Below are 16,393 nucleotides of genomic sequence, written 5' to 3' on the forward strand. Positions count from 1 at the left end.
TCAGGTGTCTTAGCTTGCACACTGTCTGATCTTTATACAAACCTGCAGTAGTTTCCTTTGCCCATTATGCAATCTGCTTATTACTTAGGAAGATACTCTGCCATCTTTCTTCATGCTGCACTGTTTTACTATTGGCAAAGAAGCGGCGACTCGACAATGGAATGAGAAAAGACAAACCTTCAGGAATTCTCTGGTGTTTGAAGATAGCCATCTTAAGTGTGTGCGTCCATGTCCGCGTTGTCACGTGGCAGATGATTTCCCACATCCAAAGCCCTACCAGGTTACTGTAGCTGGTGTGTGTGTGTGTGTGGTTTTTTAGGGCCATGTTTTGGGGAGCAAGGGAGCTTTGGATCGAGAAGATCCAAGGCCACCCGTGACCCACCTTGGGCCCGCTTCTGCTAACAGGAACACCACGAGTAGTAGATCAATACTGACAGAGCTTTTCATGGATGGACAGGTGACCTCTGGGGAGGCGGTGGTGCCCCTTCTCAGCAGGTCTCTGCTGGGGGTTAAGATTGCTTGGTAAGCCACATTATAGCAATGAAAAGCAGGAAAACTCCAGAGGTTGCAGCAACAATTCTACACTGCTTTTATTAACGTTTTAACAACCGAGGCAAGTGACCTGAAAAAGACCCACTGCAAAATGGCGTCTATGTGAATGAAAGAGAGAAATACCTTCATTAATTTACTGATCCCATAGGCACATGTTGGATACAAGGCCGAGTTGGCATTAAGGTGGTACATCTGTGTCTGTATAGTTACACTTCCGATTGCAAGTGAGGGCTCGCTTGATTAAAGGCTCCTCTACAGACATGTCTGTGGTTAGCCTAGCCATCGCCTTTGTCTGCTAGTTTTCTATGTTCCGGAACAAGGCGAGGTGGAGATTCTTTCTCCTGACATCAGCTTTGCTATATGGAGGAAATATTTTTTTACATGGAGGACTTCTCGATCATGCAAGTCCCCATCTGCATCATGAAGCAGTCCAACCCAGAAATCCAGACACAGGTTTACTACCCCCGTGAGAACTAGACCTAAGTCACCAACATTCATTGAGCGAAATGCCCATTCATGATTGCACTGCAAAACATAAACATTTGAGACGTTAAAAAAAGGAGCTTAATTTGATGTGATTAGTGTAATATATATACCCTAGAAACATGCTAATTGCTAGAAAATAATATCTGGTAATGTTTGTCCCCTCCAGGGGGACATATTGAAGTGGCCTAATCATTTGCACCAAAGGTGTGTGTGTGTGTTTGGGGGCTGTTCTTGATGAAAGAGGACTGTCTTTGACTCATCATAGTTCACTCAGCTGCCTTTTTATAACGGCTGTGATCCTCCTCCTCCTGGATTCATCTAGAGAAGACGCTCTTCCATTTGGCAGCTGAAGTGCAGGCAGAGCAGGCAAACTCACATTGAGGCTGCTTTTGTGCCTATTGTAGGCCGATGCGTTAGTGGCTCTCGAAATCATACAGGGTCCCGAGAGTGTTATTCCTTTCCCAGAGTTTGGGCTTTTCTGCCCGCGATTGCTGACCAATGCAGTGGAAGAGGTTAGGCTGCCCTGACTGAGAGAACACTGTGACAACGGGAAGTTTCCTCCAAGTTTCTTTAGCTCCATGACTTGTTCTCTGGCTTGAGCCAAAGCTTCAGTGAGCTCATAGCGTTCCTCACACTCCCTGCGCACCGTGTCCTGGAGAAGAGCATTCTGCGAGCAGAAAGAAACATATATTTCATAGGAAATTGTCAAGACGACCAAAAAGAGAAAAAGTATAAATATCGGGTGCAGAGCATTCAAGGAACAGAGTGCGCAAGCAACGTGTTGTGTGTGGAAGAGCTCGCAGCCCAAGCCCACAAAACCCACGCAGCCACGTTAGTAAAGCGCTCTTTCGTTGTCTTGGGTGTGGTGAAAAAAACATCTGTGGCTGGGACCCAAGGAGGTGCTTTAGATGCACTGGAAGGGACTTAAAAAAGCTTCCCCCCTTTCTTTGAACAGCGGAGTCCCATGCCACATCGCCAACACGTTTTGAAGCTCATTTCAACTTCAAAAGCACCTTTTGCTGTTGGGCAGTGCACATCCACTCACTTCTTTGGACACAGACAGAAACTGCTCCCCCACAACCTGACGACGTCAGACTATATGATCTGAATACATCAAGGAAGGCCCATGCCTTCAACCTGCTTGCAAATATTGGCTTTATATTTGGAGGAAGCTCCAGTTAAATCTAAGCTGCAGATTGACACCATTTAAGCTGTTGTCCATCACCATCCATCTTATGGCACTGAGTTCCACAGGTGAATAATTTCTGCTGCATGGAGAAATGCTTCCCTTTGCCTTCCCTGAACCTGCTGCAAGTCAAGTTTCACCGAATGACACTGTGTTGTTCTCTTTCCATGCAGCCGTCCCCGACCTGATGGCCTCCATGTGTGTTAGACTACATTTGCCATCATCTCCATGGGTCACACTGGCTGGAATTGATTGATGGGAAATTTAGTCCAACACATCTGGAAGGCATCAGGCTGGGGAAGGCCGCACACCATTCATAATTCTGTGAACGTATTTCTAATGACTCCCTTGAGTTGCCTGTTTTATTTTCCTCAACAGAGATGCAAGGTTAAATGAGAAAAGGATTATAATGCTACGGGAAACATTCATGGCCATGTTAGATCTTCGAGCTGCATTTTAGTTAATAAATGGAGCAAAACCTATTTTCCGGAGTCACAACAGAGCAGAAACATTATCTTGCACGAGGCCCGTTGAAATGAATGTGACTGGTGTGCTTTTTTCAGCTGTTGCGTGGCACTGAGAATGATTCATTGACAACAGAAATGCTTGCCAAGGTGACATCATTCAGTGTCCAGAAATGTCTTTAATTCTGTTGCTTGCCTGAAGCCCTCCAAATGGAGCAAGTCAGAAATTTATATAAAATAAATGATCCCCTTTCACTGTAGAAATAATAACTGGGAATGAAGGTCAGAGGTTCACACAGGGCAGGGCTTTGGAGCAGAGTTCCAGAGCTCCACTCACAGCATGAGCAGGGGTGGGTATGTCTTTATGCCGCTGCTTTGCCGCTTGGTTCCCACAAGACCCCGCAGCATTGAAGCTGTGGGTTGGGAATGATAAATCCTGATGACAGGAGGGAGCGCAGGCTACTGGCCGGAAAAGCCGCAGCACCGGCGGCCATTTGGCTTAGCGAGTCCGCCCCCTGCCTTCCCATGCTTACCTGGACCTATCCTGGGCTTCAATCCTCCCCCATGAAAGCCCACTGGCTCAACTCGAACCAAGAACAGTATAATAAGAGTGATAACACTCAAACCACAAGGATATCAAAATAGCTTTCATAGATGAATATTTCAGAAATTTTTACAAATGTACAAAATACAGGCACTTCAACAATATTTAACAAAGCCTGCAATATCAACATCCAATATACATAGGTGAACTATTCACATGAAGCGTCTTTTATATAAACAGTAGTCCGGTACTATTTTGCTGTTACGAGGGTTCTTCTTCAGTATAACGCCACTAAGTTTACAGAAGGAGCCACGGCTACAACAGAAAGAAACCCACCAGGGTTTAGCACCATATCATTCTCGTTTCCTCAAGCCGACAGTAAGGCTCTTACTGAAGAAGAACCCTCGAAACAGCAAAATAGTACCGGACTACTGTTTATATAAAAGACGCTTCATGTGAATAGTTCACCTATGTATATTGGATGTTGATATTGCAGGCTTTGTTAAATATTGTTGAAGTGCCTGTATTTTGTACATTTGTAAAAATTTCTGAAATATTCATCTATGAAAGCTATTTTGATATCCTTGTGGTTTGAGTGTTATCACTCTTATTATACTGTTGTTGTTTCGAAACCACAGCCTTCTATTTTCCTCAACTCAAACCAAGGCCACCCCTGACAGATGGAGGAAAGAACACGGTGGCCTCGAAGCAACTTAAACAATCATCGTAAATCAACACTGTGAAAAAGCGCAGTTTTGGGGGGAAGAAGCCAGACGTGGCTGGAAAGTTGGTGGCTGCATCATATAAACAATGCAGCATCACTGTGCAACCAGAATGGGCTAAACAGGGCATATAGGCAAGCCCCAGGAGAACAGATGAATTCTCTAAGGGCATAATCTTATGCATGCTTTGACCAAAAAAAAAAAAAAGTCCATGGTGGCTGGAGAATGGTTGGAGTTGTAGGCCTTTTTTCTGACTAAACATGCATAGGATTGTGCCCTAAGACCCTTAAGTCCAGAGTAACCCCCTCCCCCTGCACCTCTAATAAGGGCATGAAGTCTAAAGTTATCTAAGAGCACCACTGATGAAAGACTGGGAAAGTGTTAGATGACTTTGCATTTATAAAGAAGAATTAAACTAACAAAGCACACAGCCAAGGACACTGTGAAGGATGTAAATTATGAGCTCAATCACGAACTGATTTGATTAGTGGTGAATCTGAAAAGAGACCTCATCAAGGAAGAAATGAAATCACTTCAATTCAATCTTTTTTAAAAAAGAGACATCAACGGAGGTAATCACAGATTTAAAAGCTGCAAGAATGAATACATCATCAACAACCAAAGACGGGCAAGCCCCTATAACATTCAAGGAAGTTTGGAGCAAGACAGAAAACAGAACTAGTTCCCCAGCCTGGTGCTCTTGGCTATGTTGGCAGGAGATTATGGAATTCCAATACATCTGGAGGGCATCACCTTAGGGAAGGCTACTCTAATGGCAGGTGTCTATTTGTGTGGCTCTAATTTTCAACCATTCAGCAAGTGAGGCAGGCATTGTAGGTCACCATTTGAGTCAAGCACATCTAATTGAATTGCAGAATTTTACAATGAGCTAAAAGTCACTCTGGCCACTGAAACACATTTCTGGATGAGTTTCTGTTTGGCTTCCCTTGAATATTGTAGAGGGAAATGTGGTGTTTTTTAAATAAATGAATGAATAGACGAACTGATGCATAAGAAGAAGTGCCCTGCTGGATCAGACCAAGGGACCACCTGGCCCAGCATTCTGTTCACACAGTGGCCAACCAGGGAATCACCAGCAGGACACGAGTGCAGCAGCACCCTCACACAAGGCCATGCTTTCTTATTGACCCTAGAGCATGTCAGCTTCGTGGCAAACAAAAGGCAATATTGAATATTTGATTCTTAGAGATTCAGTCAAAGGTGTAAACTTTTCCCCATTTGATCAGCTCAAAATGGGAAAAAATCAACCTTTATGCTTAGATTTCTTCCTCCTAAGATATTCATTTTTCTCCTTTGTTTTCCTCTTCAAAAAAATAGAATCAAATCCTAAGAACTACCTCCTCCCCCTCACACCCGCCCTGTTCTCGTCTTTTCCTTTCCTGACCTCTCCTTACTTTATTTTCACAGTGTATTTAGATATTGGTCCTTCTCCTCAGTTCGCAGCTTAATACTTAACAGCGTTTGCCCCCCTTCTCTGCCATTCTCCCATCTGCGTGGTGCCCATTATATTGTAAGCCAACAGACAAGGCCTGCTTTGGACTTCAATGCTGCTACAGTGCTGTGGAGATTTTAAATGCACTTCCCATGAAGTGTCTCCTCAAAAGGGGAAACTCCACTTTTGGGGTCATCCTCTTTGGGGTCGACCTCTCAGGGGTTGGGATTAGCCTGCTGTCAACGTCATGCCTAGGGGAAGTCTTACGAGACCTTTAGGGCCAGGTGTTCCAAATGTCCCGGAATGAGGTGGGAAAGGCTCTCCTCAGCCAGGTCTAGATTGTGAAATACAGGCTGCTCCTTCTTCCAGCTGTTCCTCTGCTGGACTGTGGCAATATCGCAAAAAATGGGGCAGGTGGAATAAATAGCTCTCATGATGACCCATGCGTAGAGTTCTACATGCAATGGAGTTCTATGCAGACGGTCAAATTAATGCATAAATGTTGGGGTCGGAGACCACGTGCTCCTCTCTTCCATACATTCAACAAAATGGCTTAACATGGTTTATTAGATTAGACTGTGTGCTCCCTCCATCCTTACATCATGTGTTAAGTCAATAATAGCCAGTTTAAAAACACGGTTTCCCTGCCAATCCATACAAAGCAGGATATCAAACCATGGTTTGATCTTGGTCTGATACCATACTTTGTAAGGATCACTCAAACCATAGTTTCCTGTTTCAGACATCTCGGGAAACTGGTTTAAGGAACCAGGAAGTATTGAATTAAGGTACACAAGAAAGAGGAGGGAGTGTCTGGAGATATAGCTCATTCCTCGTCCACCAAACCAGTCTGTTGGATCAGGATTGTTACATCCCAACCAGACAAATCTATGAAAAGGGCTTAAGAGATGAGATATCAAATAATGAACCAGGTTTAAACTTGGATTGAATTCGTACCTCTTCTTGAACTTGATTCATATTCTGAATCAACTCTGTGTGCTCCTGAGTCAATTTTTCCAGTTCATAGGACTTCTTTTTTATTTCTTCAGCCATGTCTTCTGTCACTGATTGACAGGTGCTCCGTTCTTCATGCAGTTGGAGCTCAAGGTCTGCAAGGTTTCTTTTAAGGCCTTGCCATTCTTTTTCACATTCATGGTTTTTCTCTGTAAGCTTGGCCTGGGCCTCGCGGAGCTTCTTTTCAAGCGTGTCCATTTCCATCTTCAGGTTATTAGTAGCACTGGATAGCAATACAGGTATCTGAAAGGCAAACATAGTTTTCAGTGTTTACAGGGTATGTTGGCCACAAGGCATCCATCCTTTGGTTAAACAGATTTAAATTGGGGTTAGGAGAGATTTTTTTTTTTTTTGCAAGAGACAGAAAAAATTGAACTCTTCATGTCATAAATATGCAGCATTAACAATACTTAGCGCACATATGAAATGACTGGTATGTTTAAAAAGTGCTTTACAGAAGTGGATTACTGAGGTAGAACGAGAGCAAGCAAAATGCACAAGGTCAAGGAGGAATTAAAAATGATTGAACAGGGAATATTTATTATCATATTTATTTCCCACCTTTCAAAATCATTGCAAGGTGGCTTACAACATGAGAAAGAATGACCCCAAAGAATATCATAGCAAGACAGGTGAGGTGCCGGACGACTGGAGGAGGGCTAACGTTGTCCCTATCTTCAAAAAGGGCAAAAAGGAGGAACCTGGGAACTACAGACCAGTCAGTCTGACATCCATCCCTGGGAAAATTCTGGAGCAGATTATAAAGAAGTCAATCTGTAAACACCTTGAAATCAATGCAGTGATTACTAGAACCCAACATGGATTTGTCAGGAACAAATCCTGTCAGACTAATTTGATCTCATTTTTTGATCGGGTAACCTCCCTTGTGGACTGTGGGAATGCTGTGGACGTCATATATTTTGACTTCAACAAAGCTTTTGACAAAGTGCCCCATGATATTCTGATTAACAACTAGCTAAATGTGGGCTAGATGGAAAAACTATTAGGTGGATTCACAGTTGGCTACACAATCGGACTCAAAGAGTACTTATCAATGGAACCTTCTCAAACTGGGGAGAGGCAACGAGTGGGGTGCCGCAGGGCTCAGTCCTGGGCCCAGTGCTCTTCAACATTTTTATTAATGATTTGGACGAGGAGGTGCAGGGAACGCTTATCAAATTTGCAGATGACACAAAATTGGGTGGGATAGCTAATACCCTGGAAGACAGAAACAAACTTCAAAGTGATCTTGATAGGCTGGAGTGCTGGGCTGAAAACAACAGGATGAAATTTAATAGGAATAAATGCCAAGTTCTACATTTAGGAAATAGAAACCAAATGCACAATTACAAGATGGGGGATACTTGGCTCAGCAATACTACAAACAAGAAGGATCTTGGAATTGTTGTAGATCACAAGCTGAATATGAGGCAACAGTGCAATATGGCTGCAAGAAAGGCAAATGCTATTTTGGGCTGCATTAATAGAAGTATAGCTTCCAAATCACGTGAGGTACTGGTTCCTCTCTATTCGGCCCTGGTTAGGCCTCATCTCGAGTATTGCGTCCAGTTCTGGGCTCCACAATTCAAGGACGCAGAAAAGCTGGAGCGTGTTCAGAGGAGGGCAACCAGGATGATCAGGGGTCTGGAAACTAAGCCCTATGAAGAGAGACTGAAAGAACTGGGCATGTTTAGCCTGGAGAAGAGAAGATTGAGGGGAGACATGATAGCACTCTTCAAATACTTAAAAGGTTGTCACACAGAGGAGGGCCAGGATCTCTTCTCGATCCTCCCAGAGTGCAGGACACGGAATAACGGGCTCAAGTTAAAGGAAGCCAGATTCCGGCTGGACATCAGGAAAAACTTCCTGACTGTTAGAGCAGTGCGACAATGGAATCAGTTACCTAGGGAGGTTGTGGGCTCTCCCACACTAGAGGCCTTCAAGAGGCAGCTGGACAAGCATCTGTCAGGGATGCTTTAGGGTGGATTCCTGCATTGAGCAGGGGGTTGGACTCGATGGCCTTGTAGGCCCCTTCCAACTCTGCTATTCTATGATTCTATGACCAGCCAGGACTATCGGGCTGGTGTAGAAACTGCCATAGTGTAACTTATTGATAGAAAGACTTGTGGAACAAAAAGGTCTTTGTAGCATGTCTAAAGATGGCAAGCAGCAGGGGGCGGGGAGCTGTCGGATTTCCACAGGGAAGGAGTTCTACAGCTGTGGAGCCACCACGAAAAAGGCCCCCATTTCTAGTTCATGCCAATTTGATCTCAACTAATGACAGGCCAGAGAGCAAGGCCTCCCAAACTGATCCTGCTTCTAAAACTCTTAGAGGAAATCTGAGATGATCCTTGTCAAGTGAGCTGTAGTGCTGAAATTCCTAAAGTGCACCTGTGTCATGGAAAGTGATGTGAGAGCAGTTGGTGTGCCACCATGAGAAATCAATGAAATACGTAAAGGCTACTGGGAGCTCAGAGCATCCAACTACAGAGGAGGCTGCCCTCTGCATCTCTGCATTATCACTGCTCTGGTCTTGCCTCCTTCTTACCTCACTTAGAAACAGGTAATTTTGCTGCATGTCTAAATTGAAAGGTCTCTAGGTACGTGACCCATATAACTCAATTACTCCTCTTGCAGGGATGGAGCAAAATTACCCAACCTAAAAGGAGGCTGGCAGTTGTATCTCTGAATGTCACAGCTCCGGGCTTGCTTCCTTTCAATCAGGAAGCACAATTAGAAAACTACCTCATCCAGGGAGGCGGCAGGGTGGAGGGGAACTCCTCCAAGGGTAGGAGATTCTTGTTCTTACACACACACATGGGAAAACTAGATGTGATATTGTGTATTTCTCCCTTGTGTGCTCGATTTCTTTTCTTTACTAAACAGCTGCCATGATGGGAAGTGTATGTGTGATCTAATCTATAGGGGCAAAGAGTTAAAGCCCCCTCCCTCAATGCAGTGGCCCCGATCCAGATTCTTCGCCCACAGATTCAATTTAATAAAGAAAAGGCAGGGCACGTAAAAGCAAAGTACTTCATTCATGTCATATCTTTGGCTGTTAGAGTAAAATATGTGTCCGATTTCAATTCAGGAAAAAACGAAGTGTCCGTAGCTATCAGATGTTTGGGAAACCCGGCTGGAGAGGCTGTTGGAGCCTAATGTTTGACATTACGGTTAATTTTAGTGAAATTACTTGTGTTAGTCACGTGGTTAGCCTTTAACGCTTCCATATGTTTCCATACGTTTCTAGCATCAAGAAATTAACAAGGCTATGAGGTAAGGCACTCTGTCAAAACACACACACACCGATTAAATTTGTGAAGAGGAAATAAGAAAAGAGATTTTCCAAACTTGAAATATCTATCTGGGAACCATATTTGCTCTTTGAAAGGAGTAAGCACACTTAAGCCCCTCCACCCCGCTCCCCAACTCAAAGGTGAGATGGGCCCCTCTCGGAGAGGTAGGATGTTGCAGGTAGGGACACAGGGAGGAACAAAAGAAAAAGAGAACAGTAAAAAATAAAAAAAGGAACTTAATTAGGATTGCCAACAAGCTGGGTGTGTGTGTGTGTGTGTGTGTGTGTGTGTGTGTGTCTTTGCGCTCTGTTAACCCCATAGTGGCTGGGCAGTGGCTCTGTGTTGTTTAAAATACACAGCCGCCAACTCGCAGCCCCATCAGGATTGCCCCCCCCAAAGTGCGCATTTTCAGACTCTCGATTTACAGTGACTTTTACCTTTGCTCTGAGGCTACCCCATTGTTTCCTGGCTTCAATTTGGGCTATCCAGCAGGTGTAGCTTGGGTAAGTGCGGGAACGCAGGGCAGGGGGCGGGCTTGAAAACGGAATGGCTGCCAATGCGGTGTTTTTTTCCGGCCAGGTAGCCTGCACCCCCTCCTGCCCAATCTAGCTATTTTGATTTAGCTTCGCAGCAACGATACTGTGGGCTTTTGAGCTGATCCCCTCCCAATGACGTGTCATATAAACACCTTCCCAGGAAAAACACCTCCTGGTTTCCTCCAGTATCTTTAATAGAGGTTTGATATTAAGAGAATACCAGATGAAGCTTTCTATGGCATAGAGTAGCCTTCTCCAACTTGCTCGCTATGCTAGCTGAGGACGATGGGGTTTACCAGGTTGGGGAATGCTGGTTCAGAACCAAAACATTATCATCTGCTAACTCGCACAGAATTCAGCTGCAGTTAAAGAGGCAGCTACAGGGGCAACTTCAATACCCTATTCTAGGTGACAAAAACAGAGCTGGGAGCAAGACCGATTGAACAAAACTTTTCAGAAGATATCGGAGAGTCTGCCTTCTTAAGTATAGGTGGTGCCAGTCTATATGTTTTGAAAGGGGAAGCACTTGCTGACCCCACTGCAGCTCATTTGGCCATGGTGGGGAGGAGGGGCCTTCTCAAGTGTGGCAGCCACCACGTCGAACCATCTCCCCGCTGAGATCAGGTGAGCTCCTAGTGTGGCGTGTTTGCCCAGGAATTCTGCTGACAGCGAGCATTGCCAGCTATCCCAAGTTATGTTAATTGAGATTTTATTGATTTTATTATCGTCGTTTTACTATTTTCATGATTAGCTTTATTTTAGATCATCCCGATTTTATTTATTTATTTATTTATTTATTTATTTATTACATTTCTATACCGCCCCATAGATAAACCGCTTTGGGATTATTATTATTATTATTATTATTATTATTATTTAAAATGAAAAGCAGTATAGATTTTTTTTAAAAAAATAATTAAATAAATAAATAAACAAAATACAGGAACATCAGTTATACAAGACCTTTTCAGATTATTCTTAGCACTCCCAATGGTTGTGATGCAAAAATGGGATCCACCGCTTGCGCAATGAGGAGTCAGCACTTTGTAAAGGAACCCCGGAAACGAGCGGGTTGGGACAGCTCAGAGGAGCGCCCTTGTGCAAGACCCGCTGACCTGCCGCTTTCTGGGAAGGAGTGTTTCCAAATGGTTTAATTTGTTTTAAACTGTGTATATTTGTTTTATACTGTATGTTTTTATCTGGACGCCGCTCTGAGATCTTAGTGATATAGGGTGGGATATAAATATTTTAAATAAATAAATAAATAAATAAATAAATAAATAAATTTGGGGTTGCTTTAACAACCGCTGGGCTCCCTCTTCCTCACTGGTGGCGTGCAGGCAGCAGAGGCTACTGCCCAATGAGAGGAAGGGAAAAAGAACGCACGTTTGAAAAGACATGGGGGCGGTGCGGTGCAGTGCAAGGCAAGAGTGGTAGTCTTGCTCCAGGCGCACTCTCTTAAACATGATCTACACAGCCATTGACCAAACTATTAAAAAAAACAAAAACCCAATCACAATGGGCACAATTACCAGGACTTGGTTGTTGGGGGAATTAACATTTTCCAAGAAACAAAATATTGCTTTTTGTGTGATTTGTCTGCAACATAAGCACTCATTTGAGGAAAGATATACACGGATCATGAAAGGAAAGGTTCCTCAGTATTATGAACGTAATCCCATGGTAGCCTATATATACTGGGGTGTTTTTTTTTACCAGTTCATCATAATGAATGAATGAGAGTCAGGCCATTGATCCTCCTAACCCAGTGTAGCCCACTCTGACTGGCAGCAGCTGAGTTTAGTGCCTTGGGTAGAAAAACAATCACCTTATTTTCTGACCTGATACTCAAGATCCTCTAAGTTGGAGATGCTGGTGACTGAACCTGGGACCTTCTGCAGGTGCTCCACCACAAAGCTCTGGCATCTCTCTAAAGAATGTAAACTATAAATATTTTTAAAACTGGGGAAGACATGTCAACTTTTAAAATTCTTGAGTTAAGGCTCAGTGTTGTTCTGTGACACTGAGAACACCATCAATCAGAGGCAACATGTTTTTATACTGTTTGTTTTATACTTTGAATTGTTTTAGTTTTTGTGAACCGCCCAGGGAGCTTCGGCTATTGGGCGGTATAAAAATGCAATAAATAATAATAATAATAACAACAACAACCCTGCTCTTAAACCTCCTTACCTCATCTCAGAGGAGAAATGAGTTAAGCGAAAGCAGTCCTTGAGGAACAGGTTGACAATTCATTCTTGGCTTTATTTGGGGGGCGGGGAAAACTAAAGAACTACTACGGGACAGAGCCTTATCAAAGAATGCTACCTTCTAGGAGGATGGCAGTAAAAACACCAAAAGTGTGCAGAGGACAAAAGCAAAGAATCTTTTAAAAAATGAGACGTCAAAATAACGAGTACAGAGAAAGAAGGGATAAAGAGTTACACTTTAAAAAGGAGTAAAGTTTTTTTTCTTTCTTTTTAAACCCCAGTGATGCAGCAAAGTTCCTTGAGATGCTGTGGCAGTCAAAACAGAACTGAGCAGGAACATGGGAACCACACGCTTTGAGTGTGAACATGGAGGGTGGCTGCAGGACATCTGCCAAACTTCAAACCTAGCTTTAAAAGTTTCCCGAATGGAACTCTGTATAGACACGGAAACCATATATGCAACTGTACAGTGGCCAGAAAGAAGAATCAGAATTTATGGGAGGGATGATTGCTCAGTGGTAGAGCATCTGCTTTGCATGCAGAAAGTCCTAGGTTCAATCCTCAGCTTCTCCTGGTATGGATGGAAAAGCTCCTGTCTGAAATCCTGGAGAGCTGCTGCCAGTCAGTGTCAACAATACTGGGCTAGATGGACTAATAGTCTGACTCAGTATAACACAACTTCATATGTCCCTATGTACTTCAAGCATATGGAGATGTGAGAATGACTGAAAAAGGACCAGTTTACGTCAGTTTTCCCGGGACAGCAACACTTGAAGTCACTTCTGCCTCTGAATTGTCAACCTGTTCCTCAAGGACTTCTTTCTCTTGACTCATTTATCCTCTAAGATGAGATAAGTATGTATAAGAGCAGGGCTGTTACTTCCGATTGACGGGGTTTTCAGTCTCACAGAACAACACTGCTCTGTGAGTGACCCAAGATATTACTAAAGGGGTGGTGCTTGAAACTCCCTGAAATTTTATAGACAGGATAAGAACTCAGACATGGCAACCTCTGAGTCCTGATTGTATAAACATGTCCATTTTGAGCAACATGCTGTGAGTAAAACATCCTTAAACGGCCTGCCCATGTCAACAAGAAAGGTTGATTCTGAGATTGTTTATTAATGTCAACCCTAAATCATCCAAATCTCATAGGAACTCAGGCAATTCTGACCATGTGTCACAACCCTATTGTATAATATGACCTACATGATGACATTAAGGGAATGTGTTTCCCCCCGTTCCTTTTTTTAAAAATGTCAAAGCAGTTAATTTTCATTTGCTAAAACCTTCATGTGTAGCAGCTCATCTTGATCTTTCTGATACTTTGCAATTAATTCCTGATGTTTCTGTTTCTCAATATCTAATTCCATTCTGGCATCTTCTTTGAGTCTGAGAATTTCTTGCTTGTGATGGGCTTGTTCTTTTGCTCTATCAGTTTCAATCTAGAAAGCAAAAGATTTGGGTATCAGTAAGAATCTGTTCAATTTAGGCTATCTTTACATTTAACATATGAACATACAATCCAGAAAAGGTAACTTGTGAAAACAATGGGATGTTAGTGAAGTGATGCAGCCTAATCCTTATATATGAAATGTTAATAGGAAATATACAAAATATACAAAAACATAACATATTAATTACATACAAATCTCAGTAATATTGAATGCATAGGTGCAGCTATAAGGGTTTCATATGTAGCACTATTCATAACAGTTTAAGGGAGCAAATCCCTTTTTATTATGAAAATTCATTTTATCTTAAAATAAGGTTAATAAAGGCAACAAAAATAACGTACATAATAATAAATTAAAACCACTAGAACAACAAAGGAATTTGCTTATTATAAATCTTGGGGCCTCGCTAGACCTGCCAGATAAGCCAGCAGGGAGAAGGGGCGACGGTGCGCTAGAGTTAGCGTGCGCCGTCGCCGGCTTCCACATGCACGAAACAACGGGGCAACGGGAAGCCCCGTACCGTCGGCCATTTCTTTTTTTTTAAAGGCACCATATGCGCTGGAGGCCCGCCGGAGAAGGTAGGTGGTTTTTTTAAAAAAAATATAGCCCCCCCTGCTCTCCCTGCCCCTGATTCCCCCCCTGTCTGCTCGCTCATCCTCCCCCCATCCGCCAGGCCCGATCCCATCCCCAATCTTCTCCCCCCCCTTGCCATCGCCGATATCCGGCCTTCCCCCTGCCCCTCTCTCCCTCCCGGGATCCCCCCCCCCGGCCTGATGGGCACAGCGCTCGAACGAGCGCTGTGCCCAGTCTGTGGCTTTTCCCGGCTACTCGCGAGTAAGCGAGTAGCCACAAAAAGCCACGGACCCTGCTAGACGTTCCGCAGCCCCGGCCTCAGGCCGGGGCTGCGGAAAAGCCGCACCATAAGCGACTTCGCTTATGCCGGCTTAAGGCAGGCTTCAGCGCGGCCTGACCCCGGATTCCCCTGTGCGTCATCTGGATGCACAGGAGGGAAACTGGGCCTCACACTGCGCTAACGCCTGGTCTAGCAAGGCCCTTAGTCTATAACTGATATGCCTATGAAGAACATCTAGGAAAGCATCTCAGAGACCACAGGATATTTTGAAGTTCCTCATCCGAGGCTGTAGATACTGCGGGCTCATCTACACCAAGCAGGATATTGCACTATGAAAGTGGTATATAAAAGGCAGGAGCCACACTACTGCTTTATAGCGGTACCGAAGTGCACTGACAACTGTTGGGGCCCATTGACACATACCAGATGCCGCTTTCATAGTGTTATGTCCTACTTGGTGTAGATGTGTCATGGGCCTCCACAGTTGTTAGTGCACTTCAATACCGCTATAAAGCAGTAGTGTGGCTCCTGCCTTTTTTATACCACTTTCATAGTGGAATATCCTGCTTGGTGTAGATGAGCCCTGCTACAGCCTCTGGTTGTTTCTCCCTGCCCCGTACAGCACTGAGGAAAGAATCATGGCAGCTTCCTCACCTGAGGTTGGAGCTCCAACCTTGGGTGAAGATGCAAATGAGGGGGGAAGGAAGTGGAGAGGGGAGGTGCTGAGGATCCGCAACATCCTGAAGCCTCCCAGCTCCTGCCCTGCAATTCGACTAGATCCACTCAAAAGTGTGTCTAGTGAGAAATGAAACATAAAAGAGGACAAAGAGGTGAATCCAAATGAAAATGTATTCTTCTAAACACTTCTCTTGGTGGGGAAGGCTGCTATTGGTCTTCTCACTTTCTGTAAGCCACACCTCTTTTTCAAGCATTAAAAGGGAAACGCCACAAAAGAGACTTCATATCTTGGTTTTTAAAAACCCTCCGTGGTTTTTAAAAACCCTCCATACATGCATCACTTCCGTTACTCATCACTTGATGACTTCCAGCTGTATGGGTGGATTGATCCAACTGAAATCCATTGTGTCTGTAGGGGTGCAAGTTCTATCTGTGGTACCTAAACCGTGCTGGCTCATTGACAAATGTGCACGATTATTTGATGCTACATTTGTTCAAGAGACAAACAAGATTATATGAACAAGCCTTATATCAAACAGATGTCCTCTCTACCTTCCATGCAGATGCCTGGAGCGAGGAGTCTGCACTCTTTAGCTTCCTGAAAGGTCTATTTCTGCTATTTTACTTGTGCTTGGTCATTAAACCTCAAACTTTGAAAACACCTGGCTCTCAAATGTGCATATCCTTTCTCTCGGTATATACTGATTATTCACACTTGACATCATTTTAGGCTTTTGTTAATAAATACATCAAGCTGTCTCAAGCAACTTATTTTCTCACACACAGGATATAATTTTAGCATAAGGTCAGTCTGTTTGCACAATCAGACTCTCTTGTCAGCTTGGCATTTAAAATGCGTAATGAACTAATAGAAATAAAAGACAGCAGTTACATATTTGCTAACAACTATTAAAATGTGCTGAATGTCAAGTGTTCTCAGAA

At 43.7% G+C, this 16,393-nt stretch overlaps 1 protein-coding gene across 1 annotated transcript in view; it reads right to left on the reverse strand.

Moving 5' to 3' along the window:
* Positions 1–1,168: 1,168 nt before the first annotated feature.
* LEKR1 (leucine, glutamate and lysine rich 1) overlaps positions 1,169–16,393 on the reverse strand; it is an 88,577-nt gene continuing 73,352 nt past the window's right edge. Inside the window, exons 12-14 of the mRNA XM_063131954.1 lie at positions 13,753–13,908; positions 6,365–6,664; positions 1,169–1,705 (exon numbers count right to left, since the gene is read on the reverse strand). Coding sequence (XP_062988024.1) covers positions 1,298–1,705; positions 6,365–6,664; positions 13,753–13,908 — 864 coding nt within the window. The 3' untranslated portion in view covers positions 1,169–1,297. The remainder of the gene's footprint in view (positions 1,706–6,364; positions 6,665–13,752; positions 13,909–16,393) is intronic.

Source organism: Elgaria multicarinata, chromosome 8, assembly GCF_023053635.1.
Source record: "Elgaria multicarinata webbii isolate HBS135686 ecotype San Diego chromosome 8, rElgMul1.1.pri, whole genome shotgun sequence".
NCBI lineage: Eukaryota > Metazoa > Chordata > Lepidosauria > Squamata > Anguidae > Elgaria > Elgaria multicarinata.